This window comes from Mirounga angustirostris, unplaced genomic scaffold (genome assembly GCF_029215605.1).
Source record: "Mirounga angustirostris isolate CCGP_5_RB_7025 unplaced genomic scaffold, mMirAng1.0.hap1 SCAF_5, whole genome shotgun sequence".
Classification (NCBI taxonomy): Eukaryota; Metazoa; Chordata; class Mammalia; order Carnivora; family Phocidae; genus Mirounga; species Mirounga angustirostris.
The window spans coordinates 19,409,308-19,431,133 of NW_026991713.1; the positions used below are offsets into that span (position 1 = coordinate 19,409,308).

At 34.9% G+C, this 21,826-nt stretch overlaps 1 protein-coding gene across 2 annotated transcripts in view; it reads right to left on the reverse strand.

Moving 5' to 3' along the window:
• Nucleotides 1-21,826, reverse strand: part of PARPBP (PARP1 binding protein) — a 71,655-nt gene that overhangs the window by 25,974 nt on the left and 23,855 nt on the right. For both annotated transcript variants that reach the window (XM_064590727.1, XM_045872732.2), the window contains 3 exons: nucleotides 14,536-14,706; nucleotides 13,270-13,424; nucleotides 2,898-3,081 (listed from right to left, as the gene is read on the reverse strand). In XM_064590727.1, coding sequence (XP_064446797.1) covers nucleotides 2,898-3,081; nucleotides 13,270-13,424; nucleotides 14,536-14,706 — 510 coding nt within the window. The remainder of the gene's footprint in view (nucleotides 1-2,897; nucleotides 3,082-13,269; nucleotides 13,425-14,535; nucleotides 14,707-21,826) is intronic.

Here is a 21,826-nt window from a genome sequence, read left to right on the forward strand (position 1 = left end):
CCCTAGCTAGCCTTATGACTTAGCCTCTCTGTGTATTTTTTCTTTCTTATATACCAAAGAGAGATGGGGTTCTGTTGATGTGAATACCAACCCTATAGATGGTTGTAAAAATCTACTCAAATGCAGGCACCTGGGTAGCTCAGTCGGTTAGGTATCTGCCTTTGGCTCGGGTAATGATCCCAGGGTCCTAGGATTGAGCCCCACATCAGGGTCCCTGCTCGGTGGAGAGTCTGCCTCTCCCTCTCCATCTGCCTCTCCCCCAGCTCATGCTCTCTCTCACTCTCTCTCACTCTCTCTCTAGTAAATAAATAAAATCTTAAAAAAAAAAAAAGATCTATTCAAATGCAATAATTAAAAATGAGTTGACATTCATTCATTCAGTAATCCATTGATAAGTACACACCAAGTCCTAAGCACAGTGTTTGAAGCTAAGGTTACAAAGGTAAAAACCACTGCCTCAAGGAACCCATAGTCCCCTTGATAAAATAAGTAAATAACCAACAACTGCATTACAAAGTACTAAGTGTTATTTCTAACAGAATGTATACATGGTACAAGAGGAGCACACAAAGGTAGTGATCAATTTACTCTAGAATCAAGGATGGCTTCATGGAGGAGACACACAGGGGTAGGAGGGAACATGGCACTTTCAAGGACCAGGCTAACATGATATAGCTGAAGAACAGGGCAACAGAGAGGGAGTTATGTGAGATGAACCTGGGAAAGCTCTATAAATCCAGCAAAGAAATTATAAATCAGTCTGTTACGGAGTTAAAGTCTTTTGCTTTATTAATCAAGAACATAAATGATCCTATTTAGATTATTAAAAAATGATGGCAATGCATAAAATACATTCCAGGGTAAGAATGTTATTAAGTCTGGAGACAGGACCACAAATTAAGAGACTGTAATAGTCCAGCTTGGAAATGAAGAAGGTAGTCGCAGTGAACTAAAATAATAACAGTGCAGATAAAGAAAAAGCAGGTTAAAAGAGGAGAGCTAGAAAAACTTAGTGACTAGACAGAATAAGGGAAAATAGATGATAATATAATATTATATGCAGACACATGTAAGCACAAACTCTGAAGATATCTCTAGCTGGGTTTGATACCAACTTACCAGTAGTATGTACTGTATAATTCTGGGAAAGTTCCTTAACCTCACTGTGCTTCAGTTAAGTCACTGGTAAAATAGGGGTAATGATAGAACGATAGTGCCCAACCCATACAGTATGTTAGACATTGCACCTAAATATTGAAGTTTCTGGGACATCTGTTTTAGCTGTGCCACTTTCCTCAGCTTTCATCTGAGGTCTTTCACATGGTCTTAGCCTCCCTTCTCTACTGGGCTGACCAAACTACTGTAGAGCTACACCAGAATTTTAACAAACTGCTTAACACAATAATGATTGCTATCACATTATATGCGCTTATCACAATAGTAACGGCTTATCACAATATATGTGCTTAACATATACCCTTCATCAGTACCAGAGAAAAAGCCCATATTGTTTAATATTAACTTACTGAGAATTATTGGATAGTATTTTTCAAAGATTTCTGATTTGGTTGATACGTAAAATTAAGAACCAGGTTGCACCTTTATTTCTTGTGACAGGAAATGGCAGAGACTGGGGCTCTTAATTACCTGAGGTATGACAGTTTCTGATTTAGACTTATAGTAACAACCTGGTTGTCATTTCAGCCAAGCTAGTCACAGGAAGCGTTAACACACATGAACACATGGGGCAACAACCCAGAATCTCCCCTATGTCCCACCTTCCAATTAATCTGAAAACATGCATTGTTACAGAAAAATAACTAAAAATCGTTCCCAAGGACCGTGAAAATAGATGAATAATAGATGTATAATGATAAATAAAATAGATGTATAATAATAATAGATGAATAATAAAACATAAGCAAAAGTCTTCATACACTGATTATCACAATCACACCTAAGGAAAAGGGGCTTTTGTTGCTTGAATTAAACTGCAACAAATGGATTATAATACATACTGCCAAATTCTTTTTTAGAGATGAAAAGGTGGTAGATAATTTCTCCTATAATACTATAGTTATTGTACTGTATACAATGTTTGTACAAAAAAAAAAGAAAGAGGTAAACATTCTAGGAATATATAGTTAAAAGATTTCTAAGTATAGGAGAAATTCCTAATGTTTGCAGTAGGCTAGTAATAGAGGTAGAAAACAACAGATCATAAAGATGAAAAAATTCTATTAAAGAAAAATAGGGCGCCTGGGTGGCTCAGTTGATTAAGCGACTGCCTTCAGCTCAGGTCATGATCCTGGAGTCCCTGGATCGAGTCCCACATCGGGCTCCCTGCTCAGCGGGCAGTCCGCTTCTCCCTCTGACCCTCCCCCCTCTTGTGCTCTCTTTCATTCTCTCTCTCAAATAAATAAATAAAATCTTTAAAAAAAAAAAAAAGAAAAGAAAAAGAAACTGAATAGAAACCATTTCTGTGGCTGTTCTACAGAGTACCTAGTACTGGGGCCAAAACGAGAGAAACCTTGCTCTTATTTCATATTTGAATAAGTGGCAAAAAATAATGGTTTCATAGGAATAATTATTGAAAAATATTTTAAGACACTTTAATAACCATCAAGAATTATAAATTTCGAGTGCTACAAGGGATGCTGCAGATTATCCAACACGCTACTTTAACAAATACAGACAATTTGGCCCAAAGATGTTATGATTTATTTCAAGTCAAACATAATCCTATATAATCCTATTGAGAAACTTAAATTTTCAATATCTCATAACACAGGAAAAACATTCTTCTGACTTAAGTAGCAATAGTAAAACATTTCTATAACAAGTAGAAGCGATAATGTTTTGTATAGAAGTATAATGAAAAATAAAAAGCTCATTACCCGTGCAGGACTGATGTCAGTGGTACTAACAGCTACTTCTCCTTGTTGAGAATTGATAATATTTTTAATCCTCAAATCCAAATCCTGAGTGACTTCCTCTACTGCTTTACAAAAAGGATCCCTGCTGTTCTGGCCTTTAATCAGTTGCATCTTTATCACTGAGAGTATCTGACCCCCTGCAGTGCTGAAAATAGAAATAAGATCACCTTTATAATAGCATTAGAAATGACAATATGCTTATAAGCTTGAAAATAAACTTCTCAAAGTTAATCAACACTTTTCAAAAAATATGACTTTGATCTTATAAATCAAACTAACACATTTAAGAAAAGAATGAGAACCATGAGCAACAAAATTAAAAAGTTTCTCTTAAAGCAAGTCATTTCAACAAAGTTACTTCTTCCCTGATTTGAAAGCTGAAGGGAAATATTTTAGTTATAGATGATACATAGTAAGTTTCAGGTGCAGTTATACACATATAATATACTTAAAATATGTACCTTTAGATACAAGGTAACAGAAACGCTACCTCTCATCGAATACCTAGAATCCTACATTACTTTAATCTTAAAATCATTTCAATAAGTATTATTATCCTTAAATCACAGATGAGAAAATTTTGTCTCAAAAAGGTTAAATAGCTTGTCCAAGAACACGAGCGTTCTGGGCTAGGAAGGAGGTGGTGAGGACTGACCTGAAACATAACACTGCATTCTAATATGAGAACTGTTATTAGGTGGAAGGGGAGATTAAGCTAGTTAATATTGATCTAAAGCAAACCAAAGACTGGACCAACTATGTCCAACAGACAAGTGTTTTAAAAAACCTGACATCAATTATTTCTTTATACTAAGCCTGAACCTGAATGAATTTAGGTTGAAGTTCCTGCTCTAGAAGGCTGACCTAAAAAAATGTGAGAAATATATAGGAAGAAGGATTTTGATCTATTGCAAGGAAGAAATTAGAGGTATCCAACAATAGAAGAGGGCTCTTTTTTAAAGTCAGAAGATCTCCATCCCTAGAGGTATCCCTGGAAAGGCTGTGCAGTGCTGAATGAAAAGGTGGTATGGCCTGGCTATAAGGTCAGACTGCCTGAGCACAAAATAACAGTTCCCCATCCCTTGCCTCCCCCACCGTCTACCTTGAGTATGCTATTTAACTTTTCTGTGACTTTTATAGTGGCATAAAGGAAATTATGAATTAGAGTTTTTATCCACATTGCCTTATTACCAGGTTTTATGTTTTGGGGAAGAAGCCAGGTTTCCTAACAAACACTGGAAATATGATTGTTCACATTCAAATAGTTGTTCCAAATAGAGAAGGAAAGTTAGAAGAATTGCAGAAACACTTAATGTATGATTAGACCAGTGTCTCCCAAATTTACCTGATTATCAGAATATATTCAGCATTTGTTTAAAATATCAACTCCAGATCCCACCCTGTTGAATCACAAACTGCAGAGAAGGGTACTGAACAACTGCACTGTTTTAAAAATACCACAGGTGATTCTGACAACTACACAAGCTTGAGAAACATTTCATTAAAAGGAAGGAAGGAAGGGAGGGAGGGAGGGGGAGAGAGAGAGAGAGAGAGAGAGAGAGAGAGAGAAGAAAGAAAGAAAGAAAGAAAGAAAGAAAGAAAGAAAGAAAGAAAGAAAGAAAGAAAGAAAGAAGGAAAGAAGGAAGAAAGAAAGAAAAAGAAACTTAAGGAGACTCCCATATGTTATCAACTCTAAATACAGCTGCTTTAGCCTTTCCTAACTCTTATTAAATTCTCAACTGACCAACCTTGACCCATAGGTAGGGACATCTCTACGTCCCTATTCAGCAGGAAGAAGCTACAGAAGATGAGACCTTCTGCCTCCAACAACCTTAAAGATTTAAGGGTCAAAGTTGTTCAGGGGGGAAATGATGAGGGAAACAGAGTCAAGAGAAATTTAAATTAAATCTCCTTACAGTTTGCAGCCCACTGATACCTGACACATGCAGAGTGTGACCTTCCTCAAGGAACTCATGGCCACCTTAGTGCCATAATGTTTTATTAAAGACTAAAAGTAACCTTATCTTAACAGCAGCTAGCCCCTCAAAGTCCTAAAAGGCTTGCTTCCAAATTCCTTAGAGATTTGCACTACCCCTAACCACCACTAATTAAAAAATATATAATCAGTCACTCCTCACAATCCCAGGGCAGTTCTTTCTGCCTACGGGTCCTGTCCCCATGCTATAACAAAATCACCTTTTTGCACCAAAACAAAAAAAAAGAGAAGAAAAAGAAAGAAAGAAAGAAAGAAAGAAAGAAAGAAAGAAAGAAAGAAAGAAAGAAAGAAAGAAAGAGCTCCTTGAGAAAGGAACAATATATTTACTAATCTTTATACTACCAGTTTATACTTGGCACACAGAAGAAAGCATTGCTACGTTTGTTGAATAAATGACTACTATCACAGGCAACCATCTAAAGTTTTTAATAGTAAGACAAAAGATATATATTTTACTATGACTATATTCTTATTTGTGATACAAAAGTACTTAGGGGTTTTCCACTTACACTATGGCAGACTAAATAAATACTCTGGGGGAATATCTCACCAAGTTTGGCAGCAATAGGGGGAAATCTCTAATCTCTCCCCAAAAAAGGAAAAAACAAGAGCTGGAGTGGAAAGTTGGGAGCTGTTACGTGGGAGGCAAGCAGAATGTATGGGTTTTCCTGAAGACAAAAATCTCTGATAGCACTTTGATCAGGACACAAAGCCCCGCGTGGGCGAGGGCAAGCAGAGAATTTCACCTTGAGTCTGAACCTTCTGATGGGGAAGGAACTACTATGGCTTTTATTAGATTTATTTTATGTATTTTATATTCTTGAAGCTTTTTTTTTAATTTCTATTTGGTGATGGCATAAAAATACAATTGCTTGTTGTTTATTGACCTTGTGCCCAGCAACACTATTAAACACTACTATTAATATTAAAAATTTGCCTTTACATTCCCGGAGTTTTCTACACATACAATCATATATCATCAAACAGAAATTTATTTTTTCCTTTTCAATTGTTATATCTCTTATTCTTTTTCTTGCCTTACTACACTGAATAGAACATCTGATATTGCGCTGAAAAGAAATGATAAGAGCAGGAACTCTTATCTTGTTTTATCTTAAGTAGAATGTTAAAACACTTTACCATTAAGTACAGAAACCCTTTATCAGGTTAAAGCCTTTATTCTTCGTTCATTTTACACAGAGTGGACAGCCCTGTAGAGTGGGAATGTTCCAATAGACTCTTCACCTTAGACAGTCCTTGGGCTTTGTCCTTGCACTCAGACTTAGTAGCCCTAAGAACAGACCTTCCAAATCACCAAATACTCTCAAAATAAAAACTCATTTCCCTTCTTGACTTCCCTCTCTGGCTTTCTTCCCTCCCCTAGTTTTTGGCCTGTATTTTCACTACATATGCCTACTCATCAATGCATTCAAGAAGTATTTTAAAAATATGCTATCCAGGGGCGCCTGGGTGGCTCAGTTGGTTAAGCGACTGCCTTCGGCTCAGGTCATGATCCTGGAGTCCCGGGATCGAGTCCCGCATGGGGCTCCCTGCTCGGCAGGGAGTCTGCTTCTCCCTCTGACCCTCCTCCCTCTCATGCTCTCTGTCTCTCATTCTCTCTGTCTCAAATAAAAAAATATATATATATATATGCTATCCAGCATTATTAACTATTCTCAGTGGAAGGGTCAACCAGGGGACCTAATCTGCCATATATGTGTAATCAGAAGTCTGAGTAAACTCTAAGAATTCTTTTATATATATATATAGGCACTTTCTTTTTCAATGTTTTTTTTTCCTTGATTTTCAATCAAAAGCACAGAAAGTAATTGGATGAAATGAAGCCAAAATGAAAACACAACACTGTGTGCTTTTTCTGCAAAGTAATCTAATGGAAGAGTTTTGGAAAAGACTCAAAAGGATAATAAAATATGAAAGAGTGTTATAAAGTCAATTACAAGAACAAAAAAAAATGCTTTCAGTGATATTAGGTAAAAGTCACCTTTGCCTCCTTTTCTCATTCCTTCTATAAGAACAAATACACTAAATATTAAAGATGATATGATTCCCTGACTGAATTATATTAGGAAGAAATTTAAAAGATTTGTGTTTCAGATACTTGCCAAGCTCAACATTTTGACCCTTGGCAAAATACCTCAAACACCAGTGCTACGACTAGTCTATTGCTATACATTCTCTACTAGGGGCAAATACTAGCTCTTCAAATATCTGCTCAGCAACATGGTGGCATAATCCAGACTCTTGCTTCTAGAGCCTGGAATCTCTGAAGTTTTAACTCAAATGACACCAGGACATTTGTGCTAGACCCTGGCATACAATGAATAAAATATTTTTAAGAGGTCACAACTGATCATGTGAGAAAGTGAGATACTGAAGGTATAAAGGGAGTTTGAGTGGGTGGGTAAGGGAAAAAGAGTTATTCAGGAAGGCATCCCAGAAGATACATTATGAGTACCTGGATAAACATTTATAGAAGAATTTAAGCGAAAAAGAGGTAAACTGCAGCTCCTGACTACCAAATGTATCACATTAGATCTCTGGGGCAGAAAAAGAAAAATAAAGCTAGTGAGGAAAACATAATTAAATCCCCAAGCCTGGGGGCACCTGGGTGGCTCAGTTAGTTAAGCGTCTGCCTTCAGCTCAGGTCATGATCCCGGGGTCCTGGGATTGAGCCCCCCATCAGGCTCCCACTCTGCATCTCCCCCTGCTTGTGCTCTCTCTCTTTTTTCTCTCTCTCTCTCTGCCAAATAAATAAATAAATCTTTTTTTGAAAAATCCCCAAGCTTGTATTAAAGCATAGTGACTGAAAAAGAGCAATAAGCAATAATACAAATAATTGGTAATACTCTAGTGTAATTATTGAATATCTTTACTATATGGATTGGCTTTCCCCTACCATCTTCAAGAATTAGATAACTATTTGCTAAAACATATCTTTAAAAAATTAAGTATGATTAAAAGTACTCCATAAGATATATCAAAAATGCTTCTAGAATATTTAAGATTTATTTATTTATTTGAGAGGGAGAGAGAGAGAGCACACATGGAGGAAGAGGGAGAAGCAAACTCCCCGCTGAGCAAGGAGCCTGATGCAGGACTCGATCCCAGGACACTGGGATCATGACCTGAGGCAAAGGCCGACACTTAACCTACTGAGCCACCCAGGCGCCCCTGGAATATTTTTAAATGAGAAAAATGTAACAGTAAGATTTTGGACTGGATAATTTCAACTAGATTTAACATTCTATAAATATATAATATTTAGTCCAATAAATATAATTCAAGTGTACATTAAAAAGTTGTTTTCATAAACTTGAAATACATAATTTTAAGCATTTGAACAACAGAGAACTAACTAATTTATGTAACCTGAAACCCCTAATTTAAGATATTTTTCAGGAAACTATAGTATGCATTTTATGGTGGCACCTACTGGCAAAATGTAGAAATACAACCAAATTACAGCTAGGATGGCTTGATGAAAGTTGGCAGTGGGGAGGGAAGTGTGAGAATCAGTTCTTCTTTCATTTCTTCCCTATCTATTCCCCATCTTCCTTTTGATTCAAAGATTATTGTGATTCCCTACCACTTCCACTCTATTATAGTCAGTTTTAAGAGTTAAACACATTTTTATCTCTAAGTTTTAAGGTTGAGAGACAGAAGCCAGAGCAAGATAAAGGCAGGAATTAGAGCACATAGGATTTCTATATTATACTGAGGCTTCTGGAGTCTTATCCTGTACCTAATATGAAATCACTGAAGGATTTTAATCATGGGAGTAACATCTGCTGTTTTAGAAAGACCACCGGCAGCAGTAAGGACAACAGGATGGAGCAACTCAAGATTGGAGGCAGAAAGAACAACTCAAAGAGAAGTGAAGTTCAAGCAAGAAAGGATAAAAGTCTGAAAACAGGCTTTCCATTAAAAAATGGAAACAAGATTGTAGCTATAGGAATAGAGATGAGAACAAAGAACATCAAAAATGTTAAGAAGAATTCATGGATCTTGGTAACTGAAGGGACAGAGAAAGGAGAAAAAGGAGTTTAGGATATGTTCCAAATTTCTGGTTAGGTAGCTGGAGGAAGAGAGGCTTCATCAAGCTGGACACTTCAGGAGGAGAAGCAGGTTTACAGGGAAAGACGAAGATTTAGTTTGGAACATGTTAAGTTTTAGTTGCTTTGAGATCACAACATATAGTTAAATATATGTTTTTGAAACTCAGGAAAGAGGTTTGAATCCCACTGAAATATAGATTTAGAATCTGCATATATGCAGTCCCAGAAGTAGGTGGAAAATAAGAGAACGAAATCTCAGAAGTACAGGGAAAAGAGTTCTAAGAAAGAAAATGATCAAAATTAAGGACTCAAAAGAGACCAAAAATTCTACACCAACTAGATCACAAGTGATCTTTGGCAGAATAGCTTCAATAGAGTGGAAAAGTGAATTACTATGAGTCAGTTAAGTACAGACAAGTAAATAAATATTGAGTGTCTTACTCTGTGACAGAAACTGTGCTAGGACTAGGGAATATTAGTGCAGAAAACCAATAAAACCCTCATAGACTTTACATCCTGGGGAGAAATATATATTAAATAATTAGAAATTCAGAAATGGAATAAAGGATAGCATTTTTTTTTCAAGAATCCTAGCTATAAAAGGAAGAAGGTATTGACAAAAACAGGGAAATTGGTTTTTTGTTTTTTTCTTACGATCTTTATACACTGTGGCAAAAGTACTAATAGAAGTTGAAATTCTAAGACAAAATGAATAACCAATAAAACAATGTCCCAATAGGTTAGCCATATTATCCCCACTCTAGGAAATATCCTCCCTTCCCCCCATCTAGATTTCATTTCACACCCATTCTCCATGTCTGCCTAACTCCTGCAAGTTCATACTTCAAGATTAAGCTGAACTGTAACGCCTCCCAGGTAAGCATTCCTGACATTTTTATCCCTGGCTCCCACAAACTAAGTCAACTGTCCTTTTCTCTGTATATCCTTCTATTGTTGTATAAGTAGCATATATTTTTTTAGCTTTTAATAACTTTTTTAAAATTATGAAATGAATATATACTTAATATATACAAAAATCACCATAAAGATGAAATAAAGAGAAAAAAGAAGAAAGAAAGATTCCTCGGGTGGACTATTCAGACACCCACATGAACATACCCACTATTTAGACACCTACTTCTTTAGTGGTCTTCCCTAAAGCATGGTAGCCTTCCCTCGAACATAGAGTAATTACTCATTGTGACAAGATAGGATATCCAAGATAACTCATTGATAAGTTAAAGAATTTAAGTCCATTCTCTCTTCCTAGATGCCTCTAAAATGTACTTCTATCCTGTAGATAATTTATCCCAACCAGAAATTCCTCCATAATTATAACAAACTACATTGGACTGAATATATGCATTTTTATCAGCTCCCTCCTAAAACTGCACTAAAAATGACAAAAAGGCAAGTGTTTTAAAATCCACAAAGAAAGAGAATGTTAGGGGAGACAATAACAGATGACAGCAGAGACATATAATGAAAGCATGGGAAAATGAAAAGCATATGCACATGTGGTAGCTGACTACTCAGAACAGAGAAAGCTAAAACATAAGTAACTGCTAAAAGGGACACCAATACGAAGCAACCCCAGAAATTCTCAGAAATCGAATTCAATACTGAAGGCTACAATAAAGATGGGGTTGCAAATGAGAAAGCTGGTTGACAGTCTACATCAGAAACACTTAGACACAAATCTCCTCTCCTTCTGAGCAGTCAGGCCAGTGCACTTCTCTCCCCTCAGCATGGGAAGCAAGAATACTCTGAAGAAACTAAGCCAGATCGGCTCTGGACCCCGAGGCAACAGGGACTGAAAACAGAGTGATAAAGTAAAAGTCTACATACTGGAACTGGGAGACTCAGCATCAACCCCTACCCTACCTCAAATTCCAGAATATTACTAGCTAGACTTACAGCTTTCTGAAAGGGACTAAAGGATGCCACTCTGGAAATTTTGGGGTAAGTCCCAAAGAAAAGACCTATAGTTACTGACATTTGGAGAATCCCCAACAAAAGAGCCAAATGGCTACCATGCTATAATGAAATCCACTGTATAGAGCTACTAATCAGCTTTCTATGGTCTCATTCTTAAATATGATAAAAGGACTGTTCAGAATCACCACACATTTTAGAAATACCTCTAACATTAAAGAGGGCAAAACAAACAAAAACATTCAACTTAGATAAAACAAAGACCATCCAGGAAGCAGATAAAAATAATCTTAAATAATTTTAAATAAATGAAACATGATATAAGATCATATACAACCAAATGTGAGAATATGATAAAGATATTTGCCTCCTATTTTTCTCAGAAAGCCATGTGAGTAAAATAAGGGGTTTACCAATTAAAAATAAAGTCACAAGATCCAAAAAACAAGGCAGAGGCAAAGAAAATTCACCATTACCACTGTGAAACAGGCCTAACAAGCAAAAGTACATACTCAATGAAGAAGATAGAGGACTCTCTAGAAGGAATGTCTTCAAGGGCAAAAACCAGAACTGACAGACGATCTAATAATAAGAATATGTATGGTTTTATTGGAAAGCTCAAAAAAGAACCAATGATAAATATACAGGAAGTAAAGGAAAAGAGAAAAGTAGATAATTATTAAATCTAGGGAAAAAACAAAAATTTGTATAAGAAAGGAAGTACAATCACAGCATATCACATAGCTTAGGTGTAGGCAGTATTTACAGAGTCATAATAATATAAATTCTAAAATATAACTTAACCTGAAATTGTGGTATAACCATATTAGAAGGATGAAAGAAGAGAAGTTCCGTGTGTGTAACAAGAGAGGGAAGACAGACAAGGGGGGCTGGGAGGTTGGTGTGTGAGTAGCAAATCACCATCTTCCAGGGTAGGGAGTTAATAATGTCTCAAATGGAAAAAAATCAACAAATATCTGCATTAAAATTTCATTTAAATGAGGTAAATATAAAAACAAACACACAAAAAATTTAAAGACCATCTGTAGAGGACTTCTTTACTATTTGACTTCAACAAAATATACCTATATTTGCTTTGCTATTAAGGAGGGCGTGTGTTGTGATGTGCCCTGGGTGTTATACGTAACTAATAAATCATTGAACACTACATCAAAAACTAATGATGTACTATACAGTGGCTAACTGAACATAATAATAAAAATAAATAAAAATAAATAAATAAAAATATTTTTTAAAATTATCTGCTATCTCAGAATAGCCAGCCAATACATTATTTGAAAGTTCAGAAGATGTCACTGATATTGGCTATAAGACATATTCAAAACCCTCTTCCAAATTTACTTTCTTGTAATGGATATCCATAAAGACAGAGGATGCAATTCAGAATAAAATCCTGAGAAACAAATTCTTCTTGGAATCTTAAAATGAAAAGAGGTTTCATGAAATAAGATATAGTGATTAAGAGAATGGGTTCCAGGGTCAGAACTGAGTTCAGATTCCAGCTCTGCTACTTAAATAACAATGTGACTGAGGTAAATCACTTAGTCCCAGAACTTCAGTTTCTTACTCTCTGAATTGTGTATTTATACAGTACCTATAATGTAAGGTTGCTGTAAAAATCAAATGATAATCCCCATAAAGAGCCTGACCCATAAAAAGTGTTCAGTAAATACCAGCTGTTTGGTATGCCCAAATTGACAGTGATCTACCATGATTGCTAACATATACAGCCCACTTCTGTACCAAAATTAATCACAAAATTACTAATCATCCAATATGCATATATTATAAATGGGAGTCTATTAGATAAGAAAGAATCTCTTACTTCCAATATCATATAAAAACAAATTCCAGATGAACCAAAGATTTACACCCAAGAAAATGGAAAGAAAATGAAAAAAAAATAGCAGGAAGTAGAATATAGATTTTATCATATCTTTGTCAATTTCCTCATTCTTGGTATAGGTTTCCTGTAGTGCTAAATACAAATTTTAAAGAAATTATCTATTCAGTCATGCCCAGTCCTCCAAAATCTATTTCTTCCAGATAAAGACAAATAGCCCTCTTCTCTAGTCAAATTTCATGTGAACATGCCATTGGCAAAAATTTTAGAATCAAAGATAGGCAGAAATTTAGGGGAAAAAGTCATGAGATTATAATATAGTCATCTAGATATTTTGTTTCTTTTCCCTACTGTTGATGCTTAGTCATTTCAATAGCTCATATATTCACATCTACATTTGATTCTGTAAAGTTTCAAAGACAGGTTAATAACACATATTTGTAATTTATGAAAAGTCATTACCTTGGATTTGGTATTTCTCCAAGAATCTCATCTAATTTGTCAACAAAGTTAATAAAATTAGACAGTCCTTTTACATGTGCCCTTAAAGGATCAGATGGTGATGGTGCATATCCCTTCCCTCCAAGCTCTAGTGTTCTAATAAATGATGTGGCCACCTATGAATTAAAATAAATGATTTAGTTATGTTTAATGATTTAATAAGTTAAAAATAAAACTTTATGAAGCTGGGTACGTTTATATTATTTCTGGGTATACAGGTAAAGTAAGCACTTTTTATGATTCATGTCACTTTGATTCAAAAGCAAATAATTAAAGAAAGAAGATGCCATGCAAAATTCATGCCAACAAGGATGATGGCAATGCAAGGGGAAACTGAGGAGCCAAGTGAAGTGACAAACTAAGGGCATAAGATTATATTCATAAGAGTACATCACTGACTATAAAATATTAGTGTATGGATATATTCTCATATCGATTGAACTGGAATTTTTAATATGAAACAAAGGGGTTTTTCAGTGTCACTGTGTTGATTTATTCAAGGGTGGGCAATTAATTCAACTCTTCCAAGGTTTATCGTCTTTATTTATAAGCTCAACATTTAGACTAAATAAGCACAAAGCCCTATCTAGCTTTCACATTTTAGGATTATTTGATCATGTGTAGTTCAAAAGGCCTTGCCTTACAATGATAAAAATACATATAGGATAGCTACACTTAAGAGCATCTCCATCTCCAAAGATGAAATGTTCTAAAGTGTATCCTAAGACAAATTCTATGAAATTTCAGTAATTTGGAAGAAACTTCCAAGATTAAATAACTTAGGAAACAACAGATTAAGTAACAACGTTAATTTAAGCAGATTTCTTAAATTTCTTAAATGGTAGGACTTCTCAGAGCTTTTGATATACAAATATTCATTACCTATATCCAATAAAGGTAGACACTATTTCCAAACTGTTTGCCCTTGGAAACATTTATTCAAGGAGCATTAACAGGGTCTTTTGCCTTTGGAAATATTTATTCAAGGAGAATTTAACAGAGATAGCACTCTATAGAACACATGTGGGAAAACACTTCTTTAGAGAAATTTTCCCTTGTCAAATTTGAAGAATATGGTAATAAATAAAAATACCATAGATTTTCAAATACAAAGGAAGAACATGTATTCATGTTGTTTTATCATAATTACAAGAATTCTATATTAAGGTACATGTATCCACTGTTCATAAGTCTTTAAAACATACTGAAAATGTAACATGTTCATACCAAAAAGATAGACATCTTTTTCTCTTGAGCGGCATGTTTCAAATCAGTGAAGGCTTCTCTTCCAAGTCCTCTATCAGGAATATTGAGAACATGAGCCAGAGCCAGGTCATTCTTTGAATTCACTAGCAGGCTTAAATATGAGTAGATAATTTTTCTTGCTAGTAACTGCACCTGTACAATAAAATATTATTTTCTTTATTGAAGTTGTTCTAAATCAATAATCTTTTCTTCATACACAGTAAAAATACTTATGACCATTCAATAACAATATCTCACTCAAATATATGGGAAAAGAGAGAACTGCCATACAACAAAAGATTGAGTTGGACAATTAACATATCCCTGCTCGTGAAACAAATGTGCCACTAGTAAGTATCTATGAGCAAATAACAACTACCATAATTGTTGAAAAATACCTCTTAGAAAATGATATAAAAGATAAAGTCCAAAGTCTGCATTTCTAATAAGGCTGGATCTCATTCCCTTGCACACATTTGTCACTAAATAACAAGGAGTAATGCAGCCCCCTAAAACTTAGGGAATGGGCCAACTGGCACTATTTGGTCCTATAACTATACAGGGCTGGAGATAAGGGCTAAAGTTAAATAGTTAAATTTGGGGGTAATTATTAGATACTGACTTTGACAATACTAAATAACCAAGTAAGTATTACAATGAAGATATTCAAGCAAATGTTAAGAAAATAATAACAAGTAATTGATGTTGACATTAACTGGACTAAAACAGAGTTATAGACTGTTCAAGCACAAGATAAATAATATTTGTGAGAATTTAATATGGGCATCTGTTCTTTCATATATACCGTACTTGTCTTTTATAGTCAAGGGCATTTTATAAACCAGGGCATTAATGATCTTATTCTTAAAATTACCTACTTATAGCTATTTAAGGTCTTGCAACTTCTAGTACTGGGGAAGTGATAGTGTGAACTCCCACAGGTAACTATAAAATATTAGTAAAATTTCAAAAATGTAACTACACTGGAAAGCATATACAAAGCAGACCCAAGGGGCGCCTGGGTGGCTCAGTTGGTTAAGCGACTGCCTTCAGCTCAGGTCATGATCCCAGAGTCCCGGGATTGAGTCCCGCATTGGGCTCCCTGCTCAGTGGGGAGTCTGCTTCTCCCTCTGATCCTTCACCCTCCTGTGCCCTCTCTCTCACTCTCTCTCTCAAATAAATAAAATAAAATCTTAAAAAAAAAAAAGAATATTAAAAAAAAAAGCAGGGGCACCTGGGTGGCTCAGTCGGTTAAGCGGCTGCCTTCGGCTCGGGTCATGATCCCAGGCTTCTGGGATCGAGTTCCACATCAGGCTCCCTGGTCTGCGGGGAGCCTACCTCTCCCTCTCCCTCTGCCTGCTTCTCTGCCTACTTGTGCTCTCTCTCTATCTCTCTGTCAAATAAATAAATAAATTCTTTAAAAAAAAAAGCAGACCCAAGCTAGAGAAGAATTTAATTTTAAAAGAACTGCAACAAGAAGGGTTAAGAATAGCAAGTTTGTGGTTATTCAAGGTCCTAAAATTCCTGTAACAGTGGAGAAGTGAGTGATCATGTGAACCTCACAGATAACAAACATAAAATAGTAAGTAAAAAATTTTAAATACTATTTAAAGACACTCGAAAGTATCCAGAAGGTAGACAGGAGCTGGAGGAATATTTAACTTTAGCAGAACTGCAATAAGAAGGGAATGAATTAGGGGCACATGGGTGGTTCAGTCAATTGAGCATCCAACTTTTGATTGCAGCTCAGGTCGTGATCTCAGGGTCATGAGTTCAAGCCCCACTTTGGGCTCCATGCTGGGCATGGAGGCTACTTTAAAAAAAAAAAAAAAGTATGAATTAAGTTTGTGGTTTACTGACCCAACTTTCATGACTCAGAAATAGAAGTGACTATAATGGTGCCCTCAGAATCCAGCACTGGGAAAGCAGCTAGAAATTTAAAGGGGAAAATCTTGGAAATAATTGAGAACACAAAGAGCCATAATCCATAGCTGACAGTGAAACTACCCAAGCATGGGAGAGACTCCAGGGAGGCCCATAAAAAAACAGGCAGAAATCAGAAAAAAATATATTCAAGAAAGATTGAGCTACGAGGAACCAGAGCTATGAGTTGGAAAGTTTGCTAAAATGAGTGCATTCCATAAATGTGTGTAGCTTAAGTCGCAGAAAGCTGAAGCTGGACAGGCTTGAAGTCTTAAGTGTATAGAGCCAAAACTTGTCAGAAGAACTGGAAAATACAGGAAAATCCCTAGGAAAAAAGAATCCACAGAAAGAATGAGCTCCATACTTTCCCAAATCCTTGGCTTACTGCCACATTTGGCAGGCAGAAGAAAGATCTACAAAAGCCAACCTAAAAAAAAAAACAGCAAAGGGAAACCATAAGAATAGATATTCAAAAAGCTGCATACCAAGGAGACAAAATATGAAGTTGAAATCCAGGCAAGAAAACTGCCTACTAGAAAATTCAACTGTCTTCAGAAGAACATGCCAAAACCCAGAATCACTAGAAAATATTATCTTTAATGTCCAGTTTTTGTCTAAAAATTACCAGACAGTTCAAAAAAAAAAAAGAAAATGTGTGACCCCTTTCTCAGGATAAAAAGCAGTGAATAAAAATTAACACCAAGTGGACCTAGATGTTAGATTTAGCAGACAAAACACTGAGGTCGCTGCTATAAATATATTCAAAGAACTCAAACAAAAAATGTTCAATGAATTTAAAAAGTGTTATCAATGAATTAACAGGGAAAATGACAACAGAAAAGTAAACACTACAAAGTAAATTCTAAAAATGAAAGTACAATGACCAAAACAAAATTTGCTAGGTGGGCTCAACAACAACTTGGAGAAAGTGGAAGAAAGTATAAGTGAATTTGCACATATATAAATAGAAACTACCAAACCAGAAAAACAAAAGAAGAAAAAAAGAAAGAAAAATAAAACCGAAGAGCTCTATGGGACATGTACTTAGAATCCCTGCAGAAGAGTGAAAGAAGCAGAAAAAAGTATTTCATGAAATTATGGCCAAAAACATCCCAAATTTTGTGGAAGACATTAATTTATAGATCTAAGAAGCTACTCAAATAGGAAAAACACAAAGAATATCATTCCTGTATTATAATTAAACTCTGACAGCCAAAGACGAGAAAAAATCTTGAGAGTAACCAGAACAAAACGACATATTACATACTAAGGAAAAATGATAAAATTAATAATAGATCATCAAAAAAGCTAGAAGATCCTGGAACAACATATTAAATATGCTGGAAAATGACCTTAAATATTACTGTACAATCAAAATAATATAGTATTTATAAAGGGACACTCATATCAATGAAACAGAACAGAGACCACAAATATGGCCATTTGATTTTTGACATAGGTGCAAAAGAAACAATGGAGAAAGGACAATCTTTTCAATAGTTGGTATGGGAGCAATTGGTCAGCCATATCAGAAACAAATGAAACTCACCGAAACCTCACACTTTTTTCTTTTTTGAAAGATTTTACTTACTTATTTGAGAGAGAGAGAGAGAGCGAGCGAGTACGAGTGGGGGTAGGGGCAGAGGGACAAGCAGACTCCCTGCTGAGTGGGGAGCCCAATGTGGGGCTCAATCCCAGAACCCTGAGATTGTGACCCAAGCTAAAGGCAGTCACTTAACTGACTGAGCCACCCAGGTGCCCCAACCTCACACTTTTTATAAAAATTAACTCAAAGCGGATCATAGGTCTAAATGTACAATATATAAAACTGTAAAACTTTAAGAAGAAAACATAAGAAAAAATCTTTATGACTTGGAATTAGGCAGAGTTATTACATGTGACACCAAAAGCACAATCTATAATAGGAAAAAAGTGATAAATTGGGTTTCATCAAAATTAAATTATTTTTATGGAATTCTCACCTTCTCAACTACTTCCACCCCATCTTCTTGGTCTGGAATCTTGTTTGTATCTAACTCTTAAATGTCGCTCCCATGCTATTTACCTGAAATCCTCTCCTTGCCTATTCCCTTAGAAAAATGAACACTACATCAAAAACTAATATATGCTGGCTAATTGAATATAATAATAAAAAAAATAAATTTTAAAAAATTTAAAGGAAAAAAAAGAAAAATGGACTCCACAAATCCTAAACTGAATTCACTCTCAAAACATGAAATTCATTGAGTCCTTCAGTGACTGACAACTTAGCTAAAGACCACATAATTTATCATCTATAAACTCTAAGAAAATATTTTCCTTTTTAAAATTAAAATGCTTTCATATTCTGTGTAATCACATTTTAAATTAGAAAGTACAAAAGAGAGCTTTAAAAGGTAGCAAGAAAATTACAAATTATTAGGAAGTCTCTGAGACAATTAAGGAAGTCTCAAGTTCATAGACAAAAGTACTTTTAAAGGTAACATGCTTTTGGATTATTTAAATTTCTTATGAAAAACAATTCTTGAAACATGGGAGGCAGTCAGGGTCAATTTAAAAAAATTTTATTGGACAGGAAAAGGTTACCTTAAATACGGACTTGAAATTTAAGCAAAATTGATTTAAAAAAAAAAAAAAGCTTAAATATTAACCCTCTAAAATTTTTCTTAAATATTAAAAATATGAGACAGATGTTACCTTTGCAGAGAGTCTCCCTGATTTCCCAGTATAGAACAGTAATTCATGTACTCCTTTTCTTATCACCCTGATATACCTATGCATATCAGTCAATTATAATACCCTGCATAAGTCTTAACAGTTTCTAAATGATGTATCCTTAGGGCCTAAAAGACTGACTGGCATTATAGTAGGTAATCAATCCATTTTTGTTAATAGGTTCTCAATTAGTTTTTGTTCAATGATAAATGAAAAAAACTTAATACATGTATTTGGCCCTTTTAGAAATTTCAAAATGAAAACTATTGATAAAAACTTATTGGGATCAAATAAGCACTCACATATTTGTATTACATTGCCTTAAAAAGAAAATTACTTTAAGGTACAACTAAATTAAAATCATCTTTAAGATCCACCCTAAAATTTTATAACATAAGGCATAATATAGTTTTCTGCTTAGATTTCAAGTGTCCTTTTATCTTTACTTTGACTGTAAATCATAACACTTCATGTGAATCTATAATACAAAAGTTTCCATTTTAACTTCACAGTACAATAGTCTAAAACATATGAATCTCCTCTTTATCTTATCCCTTCACATTTCAAAAGAGTAACACATTTTGTGAAAAATCAGAGAGGAAAAAAAAATGACATTCACATTGCAATCAGAAACTTTTTTACTCTTTCTGCATTTAATTTCATTCAATCCCTGTTTCACTGTGCTTCTGCTGTCCAAAAATAATGAGAATTTACCAAATGTATATATCTGATCCTTACTGGGTACAAACCAGGGCTTAAACCCCCACATCTACAACTTGCTCTTTAAGGCTAGCAAATTCTGCCCTTCTGATCCGTGATGCTAGACAAACATCAGGGAAAAACATCTTGGAGTCCTCACAGTTAGAGTGTTTCTTTTAACTCATGGCTGCAATTGGAAATCTATCTCTATCATTATGGTCATATAACATGGCAGTTATGGTTTCCCTGCTCTTGTATTTGCAAGTGCGTTTTAAAGAGGCTCTCTGGAAAAGCATTCCACATAAATACAGTTATGATGTCCAGAAGCAAGGACCTAAATTGAAAAAATCCACAAGATTGAAGCTTTTACCAAGATACCAAAAATAAAGATAATGTTCTGTTTATTTATTTAATAAACTGATTCAATCCATACCACAAAGTATTTGCAATGTTTGTTTAGAAGTTGAACAATTTTATTTAAGCTTTCTGGCAATTCCAAGTTCTTTTTCCTATCCCTTAATTATTACTGAAATGCAGATATTCAATCTCAATTTGAAGAAAGTCAGTTTTTCTAGATTGAGATTAATAATTTATACAGGTATTTTTTTTACTTTCTTTGCCAAACACATAAATTCTTACATATAATGACCAAAAAAAAAAAGTTGGACTAGAACTAATATACCAGTAGAATTTTTTATTTAACTGATGATTTTTTTTTTTTTTAAAGATTTTATTTAGTCGTTTGACAGAGAGAGACACAGCGAGAGAGGGAACACAAGCAGGGGGAGTGGGAGAGGGAGAAGCAGGCTTCCCGAGGAGCAGGGAGCCCAACCTGGGGCTCGATCCCAGGACCCCGGGATCATGACCTGAGCCACCCAGGCGCCCCTTAACTGATGATTTTCTTTTAGGGCCTTTATTCCAATTTTCCCTTTTTTACTTCAGAATTTCTAAAGCAGTTTAGTACCTTAGGAAAAATAAAATAAGGAAACAAAAATATTGTTTCTCAAATTCATGCCATTTATCTAATTCATCTACTTGATGACTCTGGTGTGGCATTAGTAAGGTACATTTTGTGATCAAATATATATCTATGCACGACTTCAGCCCAAAAAGTCACTTTGGAATTTTAATAGAAATATATTTCCTTCCAAAAATACTTTGCAAAAAGAAAAATTAGAAGTCTGCAACTAACAGAAAAATAGTTGAGAGGATGGCTGCACTTTAATAGTCCTCATAAAATCTAATCTATTGGCTAACTAATAGGTAGAATACTCTTAGAAAAAGGAGGCAAGAGATAAAAGTAGAGGATTAACACAATGAAACTATCACTTTTTTTTAAATGAAAGAACTATATGCTTGCAATGAAGACCCATTAGTTTCTATATGTTATACTCTTTCTTCATGGATATCCATTTAAGATAACATTTTATATCTGTAAGCCAAAATTATAAACACCTAGGTATTTTACACACAAATTAGTTCATTTCTCTTAATTAAAAGAAACAGTAACAATTATTGTTTCTTCCCTATAGAGCCTGTAAGATAAATCAGAGAGAAGAGATTTGTAAGTGATCTACTGTCTTGATATATGAATGCACCCCTTAAGTACCAATGAGAAAGACCAGGCATTTGGTAAACATTTTATCAATATTTGGGACAGGAGGGAAAAACAATGCAAGTGAAAAACTAACTTCAAGCAAGAGAAAAATAGTTACAAATCAATGAAAGGAATAATATCTGGGCAGAAAACATTCAAAGATGGACTTGGAATATTTTATTACACCAGAAAAAAGGGAAGTGCTCAGAAGTCTAGTAGGGCATGTAAAAAAGACACAGAAGCCAGCCTGAAGGGAATCTCTCCATTTTAGCATCAAAGATTAATGATGGTAATTAATTTTAAAACTGAACAAATAAAAATTCATGAGTCCATAGCAAT